The 23,544-nt window shown below is 43.1% G+C and overlaps 3 protein-coding genes across 5 annotated transcripts in view; 1 reads left to right on the forward strand and 2 right to left on the reverse strand.

Annotated features, from left to right (window-relative positions):
• Positions 1–5,373, reverse strand: part of afg2a (AAA ATPase AFG2A) — an 88,106-nt gene extending 82,733 nt beyond the window's left edge. The window contains exons 1-5 of one of the 2 annotated variants that reach the window (XM_088991226.1): positions 5,220–5,373; positions 3,207–3,331; positions 1,918–2,075; positions 1,028–1,086; positions 312–422 (exon numbers count right to left, since the gene is read on the reverse strand). In XM_088991226.1, coding sequence (XP_088847352.1) covers positions 312–422; positions 1,028–1,086; positions 1,918–2,075; positions 3,207–3,331; positions 5,220–5,286 — 520 coding nt within the window. In that variant the 5' untranslated portion in view covers positions 5,287–5,373. Of the gene's footprint in view, positions 1–311; positions 423–1,027; positions 1,087–1,917; positions 2,076–3,206; positions 3,332–4,048; positions 4,254–5,219 lie in introns of those variants that run through there. The other variant, XM_088991225.1, reaches the window with a different exon arrangement.
• On the forward strand, positions 4,452–18,942 carry nudt6 (nudix (nucleoside diphosphate linked moiety X)-type motif 6). The gene is made up of 5 exons (XM_088991227.1): positions 4,452–4,768; positions 6,930–7,133; positions 12,690–12,745; positions 16,293–16,347; positions 17,667–18,942. Exons 1-5 carry the CDS (start codon positions 4,540–4,542, stop codon positions 18,038–18,040), a joined length of 918 nt encoding a protein of 305 aa, XP_088847353.1. The 5' UTR covers positions 4,452–4,539; the 3' UTR covers positions 18,041–18,942.
• fgf2 (fibroblast growth factor 2) lies at positions 18,260–23,123 on the reverse strand. 2 transcript variants are annotated; one of them, XM_088991229.1, is made up of 4 exons: positions 22,371–23,123; positions 21,080–21,183; positions 20,254–20,362; positions 18,260–18,398 (listed from the first exon to the last, which is right to left on the reverse strand). In XM_088991229.1, exons 1-4 carry the CDS (start codon positions 22,543–22,545, stop codon positions 18,388–18,390), a joined length of 399 nt encoding a protein of 132 aa, XP_088847355.1. In that variant the 5' UTR covers positions 22,546–23,123; the 3' UTR covers positions 18,260–18,387. The 2 variants fall into 2 exon arrangements, with proteins under 2 accessions (XP_088847355.1, XP_088847354.1); XM_088991228.1 differs by lacking the exon at positions 18,260–18,398 and having other exon boundaries at positions 19,090–20,362; positions 22,371–23,080.
• Positions 23,124–23,544: the final 421 nt, after the last annotated feature.

Below are 23,544 nucleotides of genomic sequence, written 5' to 3' on the forward strand. Positions count from 1 at the left end.
TAATAATAAAATGACAAAACAAAGACAGTCATTCATTCTTCAGCACTTTCTGTACTCTCTTTGTGACATGAAGCAGATAATTAGCTAACACATTATATAGCAAGCTAGATAGCTAGCCAGCCAGCTAGACGCTAATAGCTATCTAGCTAGATAGCTAGTCAGCCAGCTAGACCGCTAATAGCTAGCTAATAGATAGCTAACAGATAGCAAATCCATAGCTAGATAGGTAGCTTGATGGCTAGCTCGACTGTCATCATTCATGATGTAACAGGAACCCTAACCGTGAATTGTTGTTAAAGAAGTTTCCTCACTTGTTCGGAGGGTGCCGCCATCTTCTCCTCGTATACTTTGCACGTAAAGACTGCATGGCCGGCCAAAATATGTGAGGGACACAACGTTGCCAGGAAGAACGATGTTTCCAACTGGTGGGGGGGAGAGACAAACACGTGAAATCGCTTCATTTTACATACATTCATTCATACATACATTTACATGACATACATTTGTTTTAGTTGTATCATGCCCCGAAAACAGACAGTGATACCTCAGCTTACGAACGCTTTAGCTCACCAACGTTTCGCCAAACGTACATTACATTTGCCACAATATAATCTTGGCATACAAACTAGTTTTCGGCAAACCACACGGACAAACCATTGTGAGACTAATGTAGTTTATTTCTTTAATTATAATACCTTAGCACATTTATGATACATAAAATAAGGTCTATTTTGTGTAGTTTTAAGGCCTATTTCATAGAAAATGATCTTTTGTGGGGACCAGGGAACGGATGATTCTCATTTTAATGGTTTCTTATGGGAAATTCATGTTTGGAAGATGAACTGTTCGCCTTTACACACATTTTCTGGGAACCAATTAAGTTTGTGAGCTGATGTATGACTGTAAATATTTTGGGCTGATAATTGGTCACATAAGAATCAGAATGTTCCTCCATTACGGGACGGATTTGATGCGTTTTATGACAGTTGATGTTCCTTGTGTTCCATCTCACATGCTGCAAACTTACGTAAAGAATTGAGCAGGAAACTCTTGAATTCGTCGGTGTTGAATTGCTCGTCAAGAGATCTGAAAGAATGACAACAGGTTGAATGTGAGCTCTGCACTTGCGCAAGGTGAACAACAGGTGGCAGTGTCTCACTTCTGACATGAAACTGGAAAGAAATTCAACTGGGAGGAGTGAAATCTCCATTTGTTGTAAAAGGACAATTGATTTTGCATCATCAACTGATGAGTACATCTTCAACGAGTTCTTTGAGTAACAGGTTATGAATTATATCTTCAAATATGAAGCATTTGTAAGGACAAGCGACACCTCCAGACAAGTTGCGTCCAAAATTTGTCAAATCACTTCAAATGACTTCTACTGAGCGCATTTGACAAAGATTCCACCACATATTTAAGCTACATTTGACCTTTTAAAGGACAACCGACACCATTTTTTTCTTTCCTAACTGACATCAGAAAAACGTTTTATAGCATCTGAAATAGCCAAAACACGCAGGCTGATATTTTTAGTCAAATGCAAAAGACCAAGAAAAATGACATATGAAATGAAAATGAAAAACTACTTCAAAATGACCCCGGAAATGGCGAGTTTCAGAAGGTCCCGCCCCCTTGTTCGTGACGTCACGCCAAGTCGTCTTGCCTTGCTTTCGAATCAAAACAACGGCTTCAGATTGGGAGAAGATGCTTTCTTGTTACTCATCCAGTTATATGAATATGATTCAAATAGTTGTGAAGAGGAAAGCATACATGTTTGCAATCCATAAAAGAAGTCCTTCCGTGTCATTTCGAGCCATTTGAAGTGATTTGACAAATTATGGAGACAACTTGTCCAGAGGCGACGCTTGTCCTTTAAAGGTATGGAGACGAAAATGTCTTGAAAAGAAGCCAAACCTGGGGGAGAGAAGGACTTCCTGGGCATGAAGCACAGGACCCGTCAGTGGCTGAAGCGTAAGTAAATCGCCGCATTTCACTTTCAAGTTGCTCTGTGCGCCCTTGTGAAGGCCCACTTTGCCGCTGGGGAAGGACGCCACGGGCCATCCCACGCACACCTGGCAACGTGGACAAAAAGGGGGGAAATAGCGGCTCACCGAACAACATGGAGATTTGTCATGTTATGGGAAAGAAAAAAAAAACATTTTAACTCATTCACTGCCAGATGATGTGTAAAAAAAAAAAAGTGTCCACTTCAGTGCCAGGGTTTTTGTCATTGTCACTCCAATTCCAGGACCCACAGAATAATAATCATCATCATAATATCAATCCATTTCATTTCTAAGCGACTTTCAAAGCTCTCAAGGTCACTTTACAGTCACAGGATCACATTTTCTGTGGGTGAGCAGCGGCAGCCACATGCGCCAGCTTTCACTCAACACTGAAGTAACTCAAATACTGTAGATAGAAAGCTAGCTAGCTAGCTAATAGATAGCTAGATAGCTACATAGTTAATAGATAGATAGCTAATAATAACAACAATAATACTTTGAATTTATAAGCGCCTTTCATCACTCTCAAGGCGTTCACTCAACCCAGAATAACTCAAATATATAGCAAGCTAGCTAGCTAGCAAATAGATACCTAATAGCTAGCGAATAGATAGCAAATAGTTAGGGAATAGATAGCTAACACCTAGCAAATAGATAGCTAATACCTAGTGAATAGATAGCTAATAGATAGCTAGCTATATAAATAATAGATACAGTAGCTAGCTAAATAGTGAGCTAGATAACAAGATAGCCAGCTAAGAGATTTTTCAAGACGTCTTGAATGAAGTCAACTGAAGACACATAGCTGATGGATTGCCTACATCTGCTCAATTAATAATAATAATCATAATAACGTTTAGGACTACATAAACATTTAATGCCGCGTAAGAAACCTTTGACTCTCTTCTTTCATTGGGGAAAAAAAGTTAATTCCTAAGTGGTATGGGTCTGGAGTTATATATAAAAAAAATAATAGTAATAACATTCGACAAAGCAGGCTCAAAATTACAGGAGAGAATTCATTATATCTTTTTATTTCCAAATATTACAAGAATTCATAATTTAATAAAGTGGATGCAATATTTTTTTCAGATAACATTAAAATGTAACAAAAATAAAGATGTGATGTAATGTAACATGTAATGTAACGGCCATTATTGGTATATATATATATATATATATCGTAAGTAAGCCTACCTCCTGTCGTCCAGTGGGAGCCGTAAGAAGGACGGGTCTGCCAATGTTGACGCCGTTTGACTTGAGCGAATTCAGGCTCAATTGTGCAAGCGACCATCTGCAACTTTTCGGCGTTTTGTCTTCAGCTGCGAAGCATTAAAAGATTCATCAAAAAAGACTCATCCATCCGTGTTATAATCGGCTTATCTTCATGTGTGTCATTTAACCTCTTCCAGCTGCCCGCGGGAAAAGTCAAGAATGTTTACCAGGCCTTGTAAAATACAAAATGCTCCCCATGTGGGCGCATTACCATATAGTTGCGGGATCCTACATTCCTGACTAACGACTGGCAACATTCGTAATGCTGATGAGGTGATACCGGTGGGAGTGGGGGGAATAGGCCAGTCGTTAGTCAGGAATGTAGGAACAATCAGTGAGGCCACAGGGAGGGGTTCTCTGCTCCACCAACCTGAGAGTAGTGACCTATCATAGCTGTGTCCGGCGCCGCCATGCCTGGACATTAGGGATATATAAATAGGGCCGATACGACCAGTCAGACTTTAGTTCGCTGACGAAGCCTCTTGGATAGGAGGTGAAACGTCCGAAACCTTCAAATTTGTACAGATGACGGCTGAAGAAACCTTCTCATCGACTTTCGACTAAAACTCTTCTCACTCGTTTAAAACTCTTAAAGTTTAATGCAATTGCTGCTCTCTGCACGGGACCTTCGCACAACACCATAACTATCCCAAATGCATCAAGGAGGACAATTTCGTCGTATCATCACAACGTAAAATGAAACCTGTCAATGTATTTCTCGTGTTTTCACAACAAAAATGTGAATTGGTGAAACCAGCGTGTACCTTTCTCAACGAAGTCGATGACAGTGAAGGAATTGCTGCAGCTTTTACTCCACTCGTGACCGGAACCGTCTAAGTTGTTCGAGTCACAGGAGCCGTTTAATCGATTCGATTTGTTTTTATTTTTCTTTGAAGACATAACAAGATGAAAAAATGTGACACACGTGAGGACGAAAACTCCATAAACACCGAGTGGTATTTACTTCCGGTTTAAGGGTTGGACACCGTCCCCTTTTACCGTAATGCGGCAAATTATGCATAAAGCGCATTGTGTTTGCCATGACTCTCTCATCTCATCATGTTTTGGTGGGTGAGTCCCCAATGCAAACAATGATTGGCTAACGCTGAGAAATGACGTCAATTTTCCGTGTGGCTCACCGTCTCGATATATCAACGAAGATTTACGGTAATTACGCAACTTCCAAAGCGGAAGTGACCCGTTGGCATTTAAAGACATTTTTTAAAGCAAGTTAAAGTGAACGAATAACAACAATATGACCGCGTCTGTTCTACTTTGTCAATTACGAGTGATTCGACTTTGTCGAAAATGGTGTTCCTCCCGCGCGTTCGCGTGCCAGGCCGCTGCCAATCAGCTCCGACGGGAGCAGGGCACCGCGGCTCCGGCCGGCAAAGTGGACCGCTTCGGGGGCATCACGCTAGATCTGGCGGACGTAGGGCTGCCGGAGAACATCAGCGAAACTGCTTTCGCTGACTTATTGGCAGGTTGGTGTGCTCGTGGAACCTCACGTGAAATCCCCAACCCTCTGACGATGTCAATGAGAAGATTTTTTTAAAGTCTTCAAAGAAAAATAAAACCATTGGAGCTCCCAATTTTGTGCGAAAAGTGGGATCTGTGTTGTAGCCATGCAGGCATCACTAGTCGAACAAGCAAATACGATTTGCTCATGTCATGACAGGATCAGTACATTACGCATAGACATTCGCTGTTTAATGACAGACACGATACATTTACATTTTTGACAAGGGATAATTGGTGTCAGAAAACGTGGATTCGGACTCGACAACAGTACCAGAACATTTTGTCTTACAATCGCTCGGCTATTTGTTCGTTCGTGTTTAACAGACGGCGCGTGTTTGAAGTGAGATACAAACACGGTAATCTGAAGCCACCCGGTGTCTTAAAACTACTCGGCGACAGGCAAAATGCATTTACCTGATGCTTTACTACTGGCAGACGATGTGCAAATATGTGTCCACTCCAGTGCCAGGGTTTTTGTCATTGTCACTCGAATTCCAGGACCCACAGAATATTAAATTTTAGGACGACATAAACAAACATTCAATGCGGCGTAATAAACCACAGAATCCCGTCTTTCATCAGAAAAAAGGGTTAATTGCTAATGTATCCACCCCGGTCAAGGATGACGCTTCGTACTGATGTCCAAAAACGTTTATTGTGGAACACCGTGAAAACGAAAATAAATTGAAAACAAAAATCGATATTGTTGCAACAAGACATAAAATAAATGAGCAAATGAATAACGTACCGTGTGCTCCTTTGCAAACCGAAAGTAGACAAACTTTAATGACGTAGACGTTATCGTTCCCATTCTCTGGCGATTTCTCTCACGTGACGCGGACCCGGAAGTGATCATGACAAATTATTATAAAGTATTGAATACGATTTTAAGAAAAACATACACATAAAGGTTCACATAGAAACGTTAAACACTTGTACAAAACAACAAGACCGAATCAATTATATTCGTTGTCATGGCAACCAATGACAATATTGGCGCCAGTTAAGTTATTTGGGTCAAGCCAAATGAATCTGGTGAAAGCAAAGTTGATGTCAGAAGCGGGCTCTAACCAAACATGATCGTTGCTAGCTTGCTATCTATTCGCTATCTGGCTAGCTATCAGATGTCCAGCTAGCTGGCTATCTACTACCTGTCTGTAGGGATGTGACAAAAATGTTCACTAATAATTCATCAGAGTTTCTAATACCATATTAGAGTGCATTTAAATAGCTTTACAACTGATGTATATATTATTGTTCGATGACAAATAATAAGGAAATAATTTTTAATTTTGGAAATATGAGGGGATTTTCTGCCTGTAATGACAGTTAAAACAATGAACATCTGTTCATTGTTACAGTTTAAACGATCATAACTTTCTTAATTTTGGGCAGATCTGAACGTGTAAGGTACCATTGGAAAGCTTTTGAAATTCTAAACAAGAAGAGAAAACACAGGAAAAGTTTCAAAATATAAATGAGCAAATATCAACGATCGAATGCAGACAGATTTTCCTCAGAAATCCAAAATGGCTGTCACTGAATACTAGGAAAGAAAATTGCTAGCTCTAGAACTATAGATGCTAATGCTTCTTTTTGCTTCAAAGTTGGCAGTTATTGAGACAAATATATATTCTACCACTTCTATGAGTTATAAAAATACAACTTACTCACCTTTATAAACTGTAGTGTTAGCAAAAAGAGCGTCAACATCAATCCATTATTTCCCCCTTTCTCGTTGTCGTATTGGGAAATTTCAAGATGGAGGGAAACGTGTAAGCTGCATAGCTTGGAAAATCCCACCAAAAACCATGACGTACTTCACAAAAATGCAATGAGATACCACTGCGAGTACAGAGTGCGCTCGCTTCCCTGGAAAGAAACAATGGCGGTGGAATATAGAGAACTGGAGCGTACCTACTGTCTGTCTGGTTGGCTGGCTCGATAGCTATCTATTTTAGCTATCTATTAGCTATCTAGCTAGCTTTCTGTCAATTTGAGTAATTTCTGGGTTGAGTGAACGCCGGCGAAATGTATTATGATGATGATGATGATCATAAAAACAGGTCGCACATTGATTGATTGATTGTCTCCTTCGGCATGTTCTGTGACTTGATTTGACAGATTGGTTGTCCCGGTGGAAATGCGAGGGTAAAGTGGCCGTGTGGCTTCGGGTCCCAATCACGATGAGCCGGTGCGCCGGTGCCGCCGCCGCTCACGGCTTCACCTTCCACCACGCGCAGGAGCGTCACGCCGTGCTCTCCCTCTGGTTGGGTGCAGGTGAAAGCAAGCTGCCTGGTTTTGCAACGCACCAAATCGGCGTGGCAGGTAGGGGGGAGAGGTGGATGCCTTGTGGTTATTCCCGAAAACAATGTCCAGCAGAGGGCACAACGGGACCTTGGCTTACGAACTTAATTGGTTCCCAGACAGAGTGTGTAAGGCGAAAAGTGGCTATGCCAAGAAATAATTTCCCATAGGAAACCATTCAAATGACAATAATCCGTTCCCAGGTCCCCATAAAACATCATTTTCCTTATTTTTTGTATACAATAAATGTGCTACGGTATTATACTGAAACAAACTGTACTGTATAACAAAGTGGTTTTATTGACCTTTGTGGTGGTCGTTGATGGCTTGATGGAATCAGAATCAGAATCAGAATACCTTTATTCGTCCCGCAATGGGGAAATTTGCAGTCCACAGCAGCAATTGAAGAGGGATGGGGTTGGGGTGGGAGTGAAAGGATAGAAAACAAGATATTCTAAGCATAACAAAATAAAAATGTCAACTGTATACTGTGCAAATGTAGATGTGCAAAAACCGTTCTATAACCAAGACTGTACATAGTGCAGAATCAAGAGATGCATTTAGATATATTGCAACAACCCATATTTACAAGTGTCCAGTTTTTTTTTTTTTTTTTTTTTTTTTTTTTCACATGTGATCATTGGGAATTGTGAAGCCTGACAGCAGTCGGTAGGAACGAGCGGCGGTACCTCTCCTTCTTGCAGCGCGGGTGTAATAGTCTCTGGCTAAAGGAGCTACCCAGAGCTGTCAGGATGGGCAGGAGGGGGTGGGAGGGGCTGTCCGTCATAGCTTTTAGTTTAGCTAGCGTCCGTCTGTTGCCCACCTCCTCAAGAGAGTCCAGCGAGCAGCCCACGACAGAACTGGCCCGCTTGACAAAGCGCTCCAGTCTTTTTCTGTCCCGGGTGGTGATGCTGCCTGACCAGCAGACAATGCCATAGTGGATGGCTGATGCCACCACAGAGTCATAGAAAGTCTTTAGGAGTGACCCCTGAACTCCAAAAGACCTCAGTTTCCTGAGGAGGAAGAGGCGACTCTGTCCCTTTTTGATTAGGGCATCCGTGTTTGTTGTCCAGTCCAGTTTATTGTTGAGAGTAACACCCAGGTACTTGTAGGAGGTCACCCTCTCAATGTCCGAACCCTGGATGTTCAATGGTGCAGGTGACGATTGTTTCCTGCAGAAATCCACCACCAGCTCCTTGGTTTTGCCAGTGTTGATCTGGAGGTGATTCTGCTGGCACCAGTCCACAAAGTCCTTTGTCAGTCCCCTGTACTCCCTATCGTCTCCCTCTGTAATGAGGCCGACAATAGCTGAGTCGTCAGAGAACTTCTGAAGGTGGCAGGTTGGGGTGTTGTAGTTGAAGTCCGAGGTGTAGAGGGTGAAGAGGAATGGAGCCAGGACTGTTCCCTGCGGCGCTCCGGTGCTGCAGAGAAGCCTGTCCGACTCACAGTTCTTTACCCTCACGTACTGTGGCCTGTTTGTGAGGTAGTCTGTAATCCAGGATGTGAGGTGATGGTCGACTCCGGCATGCTGCAGCTTGTCCCCCAGTAGACTGGGCTGGATGGTGTTGAAGGCACTGGAGAAATCGAAGAATGTGATCCTCACCGTGCTCCCAGCATTCTCCAGGTGCAGCAACGCCGTATGGAGGAGGTAGATGATGGCATCCTCCACACCGATGCTGGGCTGGTAGGCAAACTGCAGCGGGTCCAGCGATGAGCTTGCCAGCGGTCGCAGGTGGGCGAGGACGAGTCTCTCCAGCGTCTTCATCAGGTGAGACGTCAGCGCCACCGGTCTGTAGCTGTTGAGCTCTTTGGGGTTGGCAGTCTTGGGCACTGGGACCAGGCATGACGTTTTCCACAGCTGTGGAACTCTGCCCAGCTTCAGGCTCAGGTTGAACAAGTGCTGGACAATGTCACACAGCTGGTCGGAGCAGGTCTTGAGGAGTCGGGAACTGATGTCATCCGGACCTGCTGCCTTCCTCACCTTCATCCTCCTCAGTTGGTTCCTCACCTGCGCAGTTGTGACAGACAGGCAGGAACCAGGAGGCAGAGTGGCGGCTGAGGGTGTGGCAACGGTTGGGAGGGCAGATGTTGGTTGTGGAAAGCTGGTCGTGAGAGGGGGCAGGGAGGGTAAGGCCACAGTGAGAGTTGGTGCAGGTGCAGCTACAGGTGAAGTTGACGGTGGGCCGGGGGCGGCTGGCGTCTTGTCAAACCGATTGAAAAAGCGGTTGATTTCATCTGCCCAGTCCTTGTCTTTTTCGTTCAATGTCACTGGGCTTTTGTGGCCTGAGATGTTTTTCAGGCCCTTCCAGACACCAGCGACATTGCTGGCTTGCAGCTGCTCCTCCATTTTCATCCTGTAGGCCTTCTTCCCCTCTCTGATCTTCCTCCTCAGTTGGATCTGCACGGCCTTCAGTTCCTCTCTGTTGCCCGACACAAAAGCCCTTTTCTTCTCCTTCAGGAGGACTTTTATGTCGGGATTAATCCATGGTTTGTTGTTGGCAAAACACCGCACAGTCCTGGTGGGTACGGTGTTTTGTTCACAAAAGTTAATGTAGTCTGTGATGGTGTTGGTGAGTGAGTCAATGTCTTCCCCATGAATCTCAGTAAAGAGCTCCCACCTGGTTGAATCAAAACAGTCCCGCAGAGCTTCTTCAGCTTCTGTGGACCATCTTTTGATCGTGCGGGTCACAGCTGGTTGCCTCTGGACAAGGGGTTTGTACACAGGCTGGAGATAAACCATATTGTGGTCTGCTCTTCCGAGAGGGGGGAGGGGGGAGGGTTTGTATGCATCCTTGGCGTTTGAATAAAATAGGTCCAATATGTTATTGTCTCTGGTGGCACAAGTTACATACTGTGTGAATGTTGGGAGGGAGAATTTCAGGGAAATGTGATTGAAGTCCCCTGAGATGATAAACAAGGCGTTGGGGGACTGGGTTTGCAGCTTGTTTATAACAGATATGAGGGCATCGGAGGCAGCGCCGCCATTTGCCGTAGGGGGAATGTACGTCGTCACGGCTATGACGTGTGAGAATTCCCGTGGCAGGTAATGCGGCCGAAGGCTAACGGCTAGCAGCTCGATGTCCCGAGTGCAGAATGGAGTGGCCGCTTTCATCAGCATTAAAAACTTGATGAAGAACGTAACCTTCTTTCACCATTTTGAGGAATGATCCCTTGTAGGTGCTTTCTCTGCTATCATTTTACCTAGTTCCTCATCAATTGTGTTCTGTTTAGCTGGGTTGATAGCTTTTTGCATCAAGTGTACAGATTTTGGAGTACGGCTTCACTCTCTCTCTATCTGTAAACCCCCCCCTCCCCTCACTTCTGCGTTCTTGACCTATCACGTGGCTTTAACCGAAGACTGGGGGCCGGGAATAGAGGAGAAAAACAGTTGGCTGCCATTTTGCAGCTCCGTCTGTATCCTGTGTCATGAAAGTCCGGTTAGGCATCTTTTTTTCTCCAAAAAAGGCCGGTCTCATCTGCATTAAATACTTGCTGAGGTACGTAGCATTCTTCTTTCACCATTTCGAGGAATGATCCCTTGTAGGCTTCGGCAGCTTTACTGTCAGAACTGGCCGTCTCACCATGGCGAGTAATGATCCGTTGCTCACTTTAAAATCATCAATAAACGGTGAATTTCCAGGTTGCCGCATGACGATATCAGAGTGAATTTGCCGTGCAACACACGCACCTTTAATAGCTTTTCTGTTGCGAAGGATGGTGGACTTAGCATATCCGTACTGGGCCGCTAAATCTGACAAACGCACACCTCTTTGGGGTTTTCAATGATCTCCTTCTTCTCCTCGACTGTAATTTTGTTTTGTGTCTTCTCTCACAATGTTCGAACAATATCATTTTTAGCCACAAAGGTGCATTCTCAACCCGTATAAAAGTAGTTTTTTCACATCACAACTTTTGATGATGATGATGAACTTGTGCAAGTAGTTTTCTCCATGACCCAATAACAGGCTTACAAAGTCCTTTTTTTGTTGGCTGTGGCTTGGCGAATGACATCAATTTCCACACGGAAGTCCAAGTCAGGCCATGAATGAATGAACACATGCCTCTTTTACACTGCTGTCAAAGACATTTTCAAAGGAGGACGTACCACCAGAAGAAAAACAAAACAAAACGTCCCTTCATCTTCCTCCTCGCTGAGTGACAATGTGGTCAAAATAAAATAAATGTCCATTTCATTGACAAGTGTAGTTGAGTCACAAATAATAATAATACTTATAAGCGTCTTTCAAAACTCTCAAGGTCACTTTACAGTCACAGGATAAGTTTTTCTGCGGGTGAGCAGCGGCAGCCACATGCGCCAGCGTTCACTCAACCCGGAATAACTCAAATAGATAGAAAGTTAGCTCGCTAGCTAACAGATAACTAATAGCTAGCTAGATGGCTAATAGACAGCAAATATATAGCTAGCTAGCTAGCTAGATAGATAGTTAATAGATAGCAACACGAGCCAGCGTTCACTCAACCCGGAAGTAAGTCAAATAGATAGAGAGTTAGCTAGCTAGCTAATAGATAATTAATAGCTAGCTAGATAGCTAATAGATAGCAAATAGATAGCTAGCTGATATCCTGATCATGGTAGTCAAGATCCACAGACTGGAAGAAACCATACAGTCACAATAAATAGCTCTGCACTTCTTTTTATTGATCTAGCTAGATAGCTATCTATTAGCCAGCTAGCTTACCTGTTTTTGGAATATTCTCTCAACATATTCAACAACAAGCAATAGAATGAAAAATAACAAACATTAACTAGAAACAGACTTCAATTTTATCTTCGGTGTATTCTCTTTACTTTATTCTATATTTCATTACTAGATTTCATTTTACGGTTCTTCACTTGTTTTTATTTATCTATATAGCTAGCTATCTCTCCAGCTATCTAGCTAGCTAGGTATTTGCTATTTATTAGCTATGTAGCTGACAAGCTAGCTATCTAGCTAGCTATCAATTAGTTATATAACTATCTGACTGGCTGGCTATCTCTTAGAATCACAATCAGAATCATCTTTATTGCCAAGTATGAACTAGCTCGCTCTCTATCTATTTGAGTTACTTCCGAGTTGAGTGAACGCAGGCGCATGTGGCTGCCGCTGCTCACCCACAGAAAAACTTATCCTGTGACTGTAAAGTGACCTTGAGTTTTGAAAGGTGTCTAGAAATTAAATGTATTAATTATTATTATTATTATTGTCTTGCTATCTATTAACCATTTATTTGCTATCTATTAGCTATTAGCTGTCTAGCTGACTGGCTGTAAACTGTCTCGCTGGCCAGCTGTTGGCTAGCTGGCTATCTATTAACTATTTATTTGTTATCCATTAGCTAGGTGGCTAGCTATTAGCTATCTATCTGGCTGGAAACTGTCTAGCCGGCTAGCTGTTGGCTATCTATAAACTATTTATTTTATTTTTATTAAAACCCAGCAGGGGTTTGATCCACACCACTCGGCCATTTATTAAGTCGACCTGAACTTTTTAGTCTTGTTAGCGTGCTGGCTAACGTAAAATGTTGAAGTGGTTTGAATGAGACGATGATTTGAGCGTCCGTCATTGTGCGTAGGCGCAGTTGTGGACGAGTCCAATGGAAAGGTTCTGGTGGTGCAAGACAAGAACAAGGTAAATTATCCTGGAAAGCAGACGCCTCCCCTCAACTCACACAATATTAACTCATTGACTGCCAGACAATGTTCAAATTGGTGTCCACTCCAGTGCCAGGGTTTTTGTCATTTTCACTCCAATTGCAGGACCCACTGAATATTGACCTTTAGGACTACTTAAACATTCAATGCGGCACGAGAAACCTTCGACTCTCTTCTTTCATCAGAAAAAAAGAGTTCATTCCTAAATGATACGAAACTGGAGTTATATGAGCTAGAGTCGAGGGCACATGTTCAAAATACATACAGATTGGTTGATATAGCGCTTTAACAACAGCTGAAGCTCGAACAAAGCGCTAACGTGGAAAGAAAGGACATTCTGCCCCCTCGTGGAAACATTGCCAGAGGTCTGGCCAGCACTTTATCGGCAACCAAGTATGAAAAACAAAAGCTAATTTGGGAATAGCGCTTTTCCTTATATTTTCAATTCCCGAATACATTTGTGAATGGCAGTGAAGGAGTTCAAAGGTATTTTAAAGCACAAAGAAATAGAAATTGTCAAAGTCAGCTTTATTGTCAAATATGCTAATACGCATGACATACAGCACATATTAAATTAATGCCCTCTCTGACCCAGCATGCAACGCACATATAATAATAATAATAATAATAATAATAATAATAATAATTTTCATTTATAAGCCACTTTCAAAACTCTCAAGGTCACTTTAAAGTCACAGGATAGGTTTTTCTGTAGGTGAGCAGCGGCAGCCACACGCGCCAGTGTTCACTGAACCAGGAATAATAATAATAAGAAGAAGAAAAAGAAGAATGACACACCAAGACTAATAAAGGCAAATCCAATAATAATAATAATAATAATAATAATAATAATAATAATAATACATTATATTTTAAGCGCCTTTCAAAGCTCTCAAGGCCACTTTACAGTTACAGATAAGCATAGGTACTATAATAAATAAAATACAATCACAAATAGAATACAATAAATAAAATACAATTATAAATAGAAACAAGAGAGAGAGCTACATAGAAAATGCCATTTTAAATAGGTGGCTTTGACTTTGCCAAACATAATAAACACGAAAAGGCCAATTGGCCGGGAGAGTGGTTTTGCTGTGCTTGCCTTCACTGGCCCCATCGTGCACCACTCTTATTTTTATTTAATTTTTGCATGGTACAAGATGGCCATTTTAGGCAAAAAACAAAACAAAACAAGGATCTGACGACGTTCACGCTGTGTAAAAAAAAAAAAAAGCTCACATCTCTGAGCCTTCTGCAGCCATGGCAACAATGTTGGGGGGAAAACAAAAACGCCAAAATGTTTTCAATGCAAAGAACCACCCACATACGACTGTACGTCTTCTTATGCCATTTAGCAAACTAGCTTGTTGCGAACAAACTTCCCCTTTGGATCATGTACTACTGTCAATTTGGCAACTTTTGTACGCAGAGTGGACCGCTTCCAAGGATACTTAGTCTCAATAAATCCAACCTTGGCAGCAAAATGAGCGAGGAACGACTCGCACTAGCCGTGCGTCCTTAATGAAGTCTCTGTCATCATTTCAATGTATTTTTGGCTTTTATGTGGCCTCCAAACTTCCACTTGGTTGCCCCGCTGCAAAAATACACACACAGTTCATTCATGAGGCCGATGAATGCACTGTACCAGCACCACACAGCTCGGACTGTGACATGCTCGCCATGTAATATGGATTTGATTGCATTCCCAGGGGGGTCCAAATAACACTTTCACTGAACAAGACAATCATAATCATCATAATCATCATAATCCATTTCATTTCCAAGCGCCTTTCAAAACTCTCAAGGTCAGGTTTACAGTCACAGAATCAGTTTTTCTCTGTGGGTGGGCAGAGGCAGCCACACGCGCCAGCATTCACTCAACCCCGAAGCAACTCAAATAGATAGCTAACTGGCTAGCTAATGGATAACCAACAGCTAGCCAGCTCGACAGTTTACAGCCAGTCAGCTAATAACTAGCGAGCTAGCTAATGGATAGCAAATAAATAGTGAATAGATAGCCAGATAGGTAAGCCAGATGGTTTCCTTTCGAGGGCCATTCTGAATTTGGGGAAGCCATTCGAATGTTGAATACATATTACATATAGAGCGCACGACAAATGAATGAATCGCTACTTTTCAAATCTGACGTCAAGACTAATGACATGACTCTTATTGTGGTTGACATCCAAAAATATGACATTTTGGTTGGGATTTTAGCAAGCGTCGTGAAAGTTTGATTTGCTTTGGCGGGCCAAAAAAAGATGAGGTGGCGGGCCGGATTTGGCCCCCGGGTCTTGACTTTGACACCCGTGAGTTAAAGGTTCAGTAAAAAAAAATCGGCAAAACCCATAACGAGCAATAATAATGATGATTTGCACCAAAATATCAACAAAAACAGTTTTTTTGGTGTCACAAAATGTTTTATTCCACTTTGTGTCCACGCGTGGAACGACTCCAGCAGGAAAGCATTGGCTTTCAAAATCAAAGCAGCTCGACTAGCGCATCTTCATTTTTATCATATCATCCTAATGTCTAGTTTACATTTCTGCGCTGGATACAAAATAAACCTACAAAAATAGATAAATGTCAATATAGACACACACACACACTGACAGTATATTTTAACCAGCAGCTAACTGTCATTAAATATCAAGGATAAGTGGTCAACTTTTATTTTGAAAATCACAAATTTCACTGCATCACACTCAAAATCATGTCACTGCACCTCCAACATTTTTTTTAACTCATTCACTGCCGTTCACCAATTTTTGACGTAGAAGCGCCCGCCATTCCTGATTTTATTCAGATTTTGTTTTTTCAATCTTGGGTGCTGATAAAGCACTGGCTATGCATGGCCTCTGGCAAGGTTTTTTGTTCCGCAAGGGGCAGCATTTGCCTTTCTTCCTTATATTAGCATCTTTTTTCCCCAGCTTCAGCTGCTGTTCACGCGCTATATAAACCAATATTGCATTGTATTTTGGACAGCTGCCCTCATTTCAAGCTCATATAACTCCATATCACTTAGTAATGAACTCTTTTTTCTGATGAAAGAAGGTTTCTCCCACTGTATTGAACGCTTATGTCGTCCTAAAACTCAATATTGTGTGGGTATTTTGTGGCCAAAACCTTGGCACGAGAGTGGACACATTTTTTTCACATCGTCTGGCAGTGAATGAGTTAATGTATGTTCTTTTTTTCCTTTTTCAGCGACTGCGTTTGGGTCAATTCGAAGCATTTGGGTTCTTCTTTTGATCTCTTTTTGTGCTGATCCAGCACAATAATCTCTGATTCTGATTTTTTTTTTTATGACGGTTTGAGAAATTAAATGTCACCTTCACAAAGCGAAGACAAAAACAGTGCATTTGAAAAATACTGAAAATGCAGTTTTGCTATGAAATAGTCATGACTCAAAAAAAATATATATATATATATATATATATACAGTACATACATTGCAAATATGATACATGAAATGTCGATTGGCAAACTATTCTTTTATTATGTATGTATTTTTTTATTAGACGAAAAACGTCTGGAAGTTTCCCGGCGGCTTGTCGGATCCCGGAGAGAATATTGGTGAGTGTCACGCAAATTAGCACTAGCATGTTGTCAAACTTCATAGACTGCATGCTTTGATGTCCCCTAAATCCTTGCTAATTTGGACTCCCACTTGACTACGTTACCGCGGCAATAGGCGACCGGCGATGTGCCTGACTTCACTCGGGACCTCGTATCCATGGTAACAAAGTCCAGATTTGAAGGCCAGACTGGAAGCGTCAGGTTAAGGCGCTTGGAAGTAATACCAGGATGTCTTCAAATTCAGTCTTTGAAGGACACACCCCATAGCTACCGAAAGTATTCCATCATATCCTACTGTACCCTCCGTATCCTGCCCACCACCTTCTCCAGCGACCCCACCCCCTCAGGCAGGATGTCTTCAAATTCAATCTTAGAAGGACATACCCTACCGATTTGGACACAGAAACAGTACCGGATGAATACAGCTAAAATACTTTTATCGTCAGTGATTGTCAGATCCTTAAAATAGTAAGAAACAAGACAAGGGCTGGGAAATTCCTACCGGACCCTCCGCACCCTGGCCGCCACCTTTTGCAGCGACTCCCCTTAGACAGGCCAGGCACTAGGCACTACCAATCCACGCGCACTAAATCCAGCAGACATTTAAACAGCTTCTTCCCTCGTCGCCATTAACGCTGGAAACAGTAACCCAAATCTAAGTGTATAGTGCCTCCATTTTTCTTCTGATGATACTAGTGCGGCATGTTCTACTGGAGACAAATTACTTCTGCATACTTGGCAATAAATATGACTGATTCTGATTTTATTGCTAATTAACGAAAATGAAACATTTATAGTAGTGTTTAACCCTTCATGTCCTTGTTAACCCTTTGTGTCAAAATGACCCAAAAGTGCGCTAAAAATGTAAAAAAAAAAAAACACCCTAAATTATTATTTTTTTTACTTCAAATTTTGTGAAAGGAATCTAAAAGACAATTTGGAATTATTTGATAATAATTCATGGACAAAAATATCATGAATCGGTCTGTGAGTCAGATATTTTTAGGCCAAAAATCCTACTGGACCCTCCGCACCCTGCCCACCACCTTTTGCAGCGACTCCCCTTAGACAGGCCAGGCACTACCAATCCACGCGCACTAAATCCAGCAGACATTTAACCAGCTTCTTCCCCCATCGCCATTAACGCTGGAAACGGTAACCCAACTGTAACAGAACTGTATAGTGCCTCAATGTTTCTTGATGTTATGATACTAGTGCTCTAGTGTTCTACCAAAGACAAATCCCTTGTGTGTTCTGCACACTTTGGCCGATCAAGATGATTCCGATTCTGACTCTGAACACGGAATCCTCCCCAGGAGTGACGGCGGTGCGGGAAGTCTTGGAAGAAACCGGAATCCGGTCCGAGTTCCGATCCCTCCTGAGCCTCCGCCAGCAGCACGACCACCCGGGCGCTTTCGGCATGTCGGACATGTACGTCATCTGCCGCCTCAGCCCGCTAAGCTACGCCATCCATCTTTGCGCCCGCGAGTGCGAGCGCTGCGAGTGGTTTAGCCTGGGCGAGTTGGCGCGGACCGCCGACACCACGCCCGTCACGTCTCGGGTGGCCAGGCTGCTGCTGCACGGTCTGGAGCGCGGCTTCCACACCGTCGACCTTGGCATGGAAGAACTACCCGCGCTCTACTCTGGGATGGCCTACCAGCTCTATCATCGACGGATTCCTTCCTCCTAGCTTTGGACAAACGATGCGAGGACCTGGACCTGGACCCGCCCACGACGACTTACTCCGCATCCTGTTTATCAACAGCTTTTATTTTGAAGGCGCTAACGGACCGAGAACCAGCCGTGACCTCAGCTTTCCACCAAACAGCCTCATCCCCGCGATTGTCCCAACTTGGCAAAATACGTCCGCGGAGACTCTCAGTCGTTACATCGAGGAAAAGGTTTGTTTCTTCAGCCGTCATCTGTACTTTTTTGAAGCTGGCGGACATTTCGAGCTTCGTCATTGAACTAAAGTTGTGCTGGCGTCTGTGTAAGCTCTCAGCCGTACAGAAGTGGTCCATCGATGAAAAGGTTTCTTCAGCCGTCATCTGTACACATTTGAAAAATAGTAATATTTGTTTGTATCTTTTTGTAGAGTAGTTAACGCCTTTCTCTCTTCTAATGTTATGTTGGACGGAGGTGGTTTAGAAGGCCTGATATTTTAATGTGTAGATCATCTGCCTCTGCATACGATGTTTTTTATTTTTATTTTTAATAGTTCAAGTCACGTCAGCATTCAAAGAAGTACAGATGACGGCTGAAGAAACCTTTTCATCGATAAAGTTGCGCTGGTAACCCAGGCTCTGTACATATCCCTAAGGGACAGACGTGGCGGTGCCAGATCTCCGCTTTGATAGATCCCTGCTCTAAAATTGGGGGGGGAGCAGTGGACTATTTCCTGAAGCTAATCTGATGACTTCTTTTGTTCTGTCTGTTTATGTTTTATGACTGGTTCTGATTGCCCCATTCTCTTTGGTATCACCTCATCAGCATGTCTAAGCACCCTAATTGACAGAGGTGGCGGTGCCAGACCTCTGCTCTGATAGGTCCTTGGTCTAGGCTTGGGGAAGAATCACACTAGCAACCGCTCATTTGATGACAGGGGCGCTAAAATATTAGCTCAAGAAAATAAATGGTTAGTAAAAAAAACAATTTTTGTAAAACAGCAAAACCCTTCACTAAGTCACCATGGTGGATTAAGGTTTCATTTAGACCGTGGGCCGATTCCACGTAATAATAATAATAATAATAATAATAATAATAATAATAATAATAATAATACATTTCATTTCTAAGCGCCTTTCAAAACTCCCAAGGTCACTTTACAGTCATATATATATATATATATATATATATATATACACATACATACAGTGATACCTTAGCTTATATATACAGTGATACCTTAGCTTACGAACTTAATTGGTTCCCAGAAAATGTGTGTAAAGGCGAAAACTTCATCTTCCAAACATGTATTTCCCATAAGAAACATTTCAAATGAGAATAATCCGTTCCCAGGTCCCCATAAAACATCATTTTCTACGAAATAAGCCTTAAAACTACACAAAATAGACCTTATTTATGTATAATAAATGTGCTATTGTATTGCAATGAAAGAAATAAACTGTACGGTATAATAAAGTTGTTTTATTGACCTTTGTGATGGTCGTTGCCTCTTGATATCAGAGTGAAGTTGCCATGCTTTCTCGGCCATAATACCCTCACTCACATTGTCCCCTGTGAGCTGCTTTTCGTTTTTCAACCTCTTCTATTGCCTGAGACCGTTGCTTAGACAACACAGAAACACGCTTAGTCACGTGTAGCAATGGTCGATTTAGCATACTGCTACTGGGACGCTAAGTTACACAAGCGCACACCTCGTTGGTGTTTTTTCGATATTGTTTTCTTCTGCTCGACCGTCATTTTCTTTTGTGTCCTATTCGGCTTAACACGAGCCTGTGGTGGGGTCTTTTTCAGTCCCATAATAGCAAAAGTACTACACACGATAACAAACCACGTCTGCACTCAAAACAGAGGTGTGGAGGAGTAGTCCTGCTTTGTGATTTGGTTTGTTTGCCGAAAATTAGTTAGTATACTAAGCTTATATTTTCGCAAATTTAATGTTCGTAAGGGCAAAAGTTCGTGAGCTAAAGCATTCGGAAGCTGAGGTATCGCTGTACATGTATAAGTCAAGGTGTGTATATGGTAAGGTGATGTAACAGTTGTAAAATGATCACAGCAACTTCTTTTGGGCAATGGTGACATCACACCTTCTCTGCCATCACGCCTTAAGACATCAAAATAACTGTAACGTGACCCGGACATCTTAGCTTCTGGCAGACATGGGAAGGAAGAGGATGGATTTCTGACCCGGTCCAGTTTTGCTTCCGGATTTGTACTGACCGGTCCGCTTGAGCGCCACATACATGCCGGGGTATTTCCTGGAGCGGTAAGTGTTGTAGTTGTTGCTCTCCAGGCGCTCCAAAAAATAACATTCCTCCGTCGCTCGTCTCTGAGGAGAATGACACAGAGATATTATTAGAACGTCGCTCTGTGTCCTGCGTACGTCAGGAAAAAAGGACTGGTCGCCGGTCATTCATGGGGCAACCATATGGAGACGGGTCATCATTTGCACACCTTCAAACTCAGAAGTCAATGGACTGAATGACAACTATGGATGCTACCGGAACAACGCCGTACATTCACCGTTTAACATTCAGTTATGTTGACGTGAACTGATGACCGTACCGTATTTTCCGGTGTATAAGGCGCACCCACAATTAATGTTGAATTTCCAAACTTTTTCCACATATAAGGAGCACCGGACGATAAGGCGCACCTTCAATGAATGTAAAAAGTGTTCCAAATATAATACAGGTAACATCCGAGTTATGACCGGGTTCCGTTCTGACAAAACGGTCGTAAGTCGAAATCGATTCAAAATGGCCAACGTGACGTTGACGCGACAGGATAGTTACCATGTCAATCTGTTGCTTTTAAGCAACATTTTCTGTTGAATACTAGGCTGGGGTTACACACTAGTGACGTGTTGGTGCTCAATATGACTTCACATATAAGGCGCACCAACCGGCGTATAAGGTGCAGGGTCATCTTTTTTTTTGGGTGCGTCTTATACACCGGAAACTACGGTAATTTAATGTCTGGGGCAGAATGCTGCTGCGGATCTCATCAAAATGTGAGTGAGTATTGACAGCAAGACAGCACTCACCGCTCCAAAGAGTCGTCCGTCTCTGTTCATGGCCAGGTAGCGGTTGGCGCTAACGCCCTTGATGACCACCTCGCCCACCGATGTGGCCTGCAGCTGAAGCGTAACTGGGGCGCGACAACAGACAAAAACTCAAAATCAAAAGCAGCTGAGGCTCAAGACTCGAGACACAAGTTAAGAGAAAACAAATGAAAAGATTTCCCAGAGCAGCGCATTGTTTTGCCCCCAGGAACGCAATATTTTCCAGGGACAGGCAGGCCTTTTAGCCTGGATATACGCGATACACGACAACTAAATATGTTGATATTTCCTAAACATAATAATAAACACAAATCAAGAAACGAAGAATGTCCTATTTGCCACAACATTATGTGGTTGCTATGGTAAAGTAGTGCCTTCAAAATAAGCGCATAAGAAATACGGCTCAAATACAGACACACACACACGCATACATATATACACACATAGATTTGCATATTTATATACACTGTATATGTAATGTCTTTTTTTCCCAGGAAGTTGTGGTGGGGCCTGAAGGATGCGGTCTCCAACAAGTCACTGAAGCAATTAAATTTTGGGGTGAGAGTCGTTCAACCAATCGCATGGCAGCAAAAGCGCAACACCCCAGTGAGCCAAGACTTACTTGGAGGAAACACTTGCATGCTCATTTCCCTCAAGCTTGTCCTCCCCGAACACTTTCCCGTGGCATCAAGGCACCACGACAAATAGAATGTGGCCATCCGTAAAGATTCTGTGATGTCATCCCAAAATTTGGCAGGTCGCTTCTAGTTGAACAAACGTAGCATTGATAGAGCGTCGCTATGATCCCATTGATGGGGAATAGCAGGACACGTTAGCTTCCCATGCTAGCAGTCCATGTCAACATCCGCTGGCCCGTGCACTCTGGTTTCCATTTGACGCCGTGTTATCTAAATGACTTTTGTCTTCCAATGCGGCATCTTAATCAAGTTGTACTTATTTTGGTGCCTGGCTCAGGAACAAAACTATTCGGTGTCGCCAACAAACAAGCCTTGTCACTCCGAACGACGGTGTCAACAATTTTCTTGAGAAAGTGAAAGTACTCTCATGTTGCTTCAACTTTTTTGGGGGGTGTTGTAAGCCTTAGTCATCACAAAGTCGCCCCCGCTGACTTTTTGGGTGACGTCTGTAAGTGTGAGTCAGCTCAATTGACAAAATCCAGACATGTTCCATTGATTCCAGAAAATTTAACATTGCATTCCCGGGAACTTTACACCTTTACAGAGAAAATAAAAAACAGCAGGGGGGAACTTACTGTGGGGATCGCTCTTCTCCCGAATTCCGTCCACTCCTCCGTCTGATTTGATCCGTAAGAAGAAGCCCCCGTTCTTACAGTATAGCCTTTTGGGTTCCTTGAAAGTTCCAGGCGGAAACCCGCCGCTACCGTCTTCAGGCGTGGAGGGTAGCGTGGTGATATCTCCGGTGGCCATCTCCTCCTCCTTTTTCAGTCAGCGACTTCTCCCAATTCTCTCTGGAAGAGCCCCACGGTGGCCTCCCACTAACACCCCCCACGCCCACCCCTCTTCCTCAGAGCTTCACGCAGACGAGCTCGCAAAAGACCTCTGAGGGGTCAGTGTGCTGGTTTTCCGAACATACTGGTGGCAAGGGTCTCATGTGCCCTTTTTTGACGACAGAGGGTTTCCAAGGCGAGCTGGAAAAATGCCTGTAAAACTGCCAAAACGACTGTCAAACTACCAAAACATCTGTAAAACTGCCAAAACGTCTGTAAAACTGCCAAAATAGTTGAATCAAAGTAGCTATCTGAGATCTATCTGTGTACAAAGCTTTCCCCGTTCGGGCCTCCTTTCGCATGCGCTCTGAGAGCGCCGACCCGACGGGCTCGTAAAGCTCACGCCCACTATGAGCTCTGCGATTCGCAGACGTCAAGAAAACGGAACTGGGGGAGCTGGGGAGGACAGAGGAGTGCTTCGTCTTGGACCGTTTGACTGTGAACGTTCAACCACGTGAACAGAAGCCGTGTTGTCATTCGGCCTGGGCTGCTTAATTGGTAATTTCAGCGGATGGCGGCGCTCTGAACTTCTTATGGAGTTCTTAGTGTCTTCCAGTCTATTTGAGCTACTGGGCAAATGGAACCACATCTAAAACTTGTTCACAGATTGGTTGCATTTGGGTGAGAAATCGCACCCGGTCAAATGTAATCTACTTGCAGCTCAAGGGCACAATATCACGCCAGCTAAAAACACACCCGACAAATCAATTAGAGATGGACTGTTGTTGATATGCCACATTCCTCACCAATGCCTGGGAAGAGAATTAGTCTCCCAGTGACTACCTTCGGGAGTTTACTTTGCAAATAGCGACAGAAAGAATTGCTCCTGGATCCTCCGTACCCCGCCACCGCCTTTTCCAGTTCGACAAATTTGGCGAATAAAAGTGATTCAGATTCTGATATCCAACCATTCGTGCAC

Source organism: Hippocampus bargibanti, linkage group LG02, assembly GCF_051943395.1.
Source record: "Hippocampus bargibanti isolate YZ-2025 linkage group LG02, ASM5194339v1, whole genome shotgun sequence".
NCBI classification, from domain to species: domain Eukaryota; kingdom Metazoa; phylum Chordata; class Actinopteri; order Syngnathiformes; family Syngnathidae; genus Hippocampus; species Hippocampus bargibanti.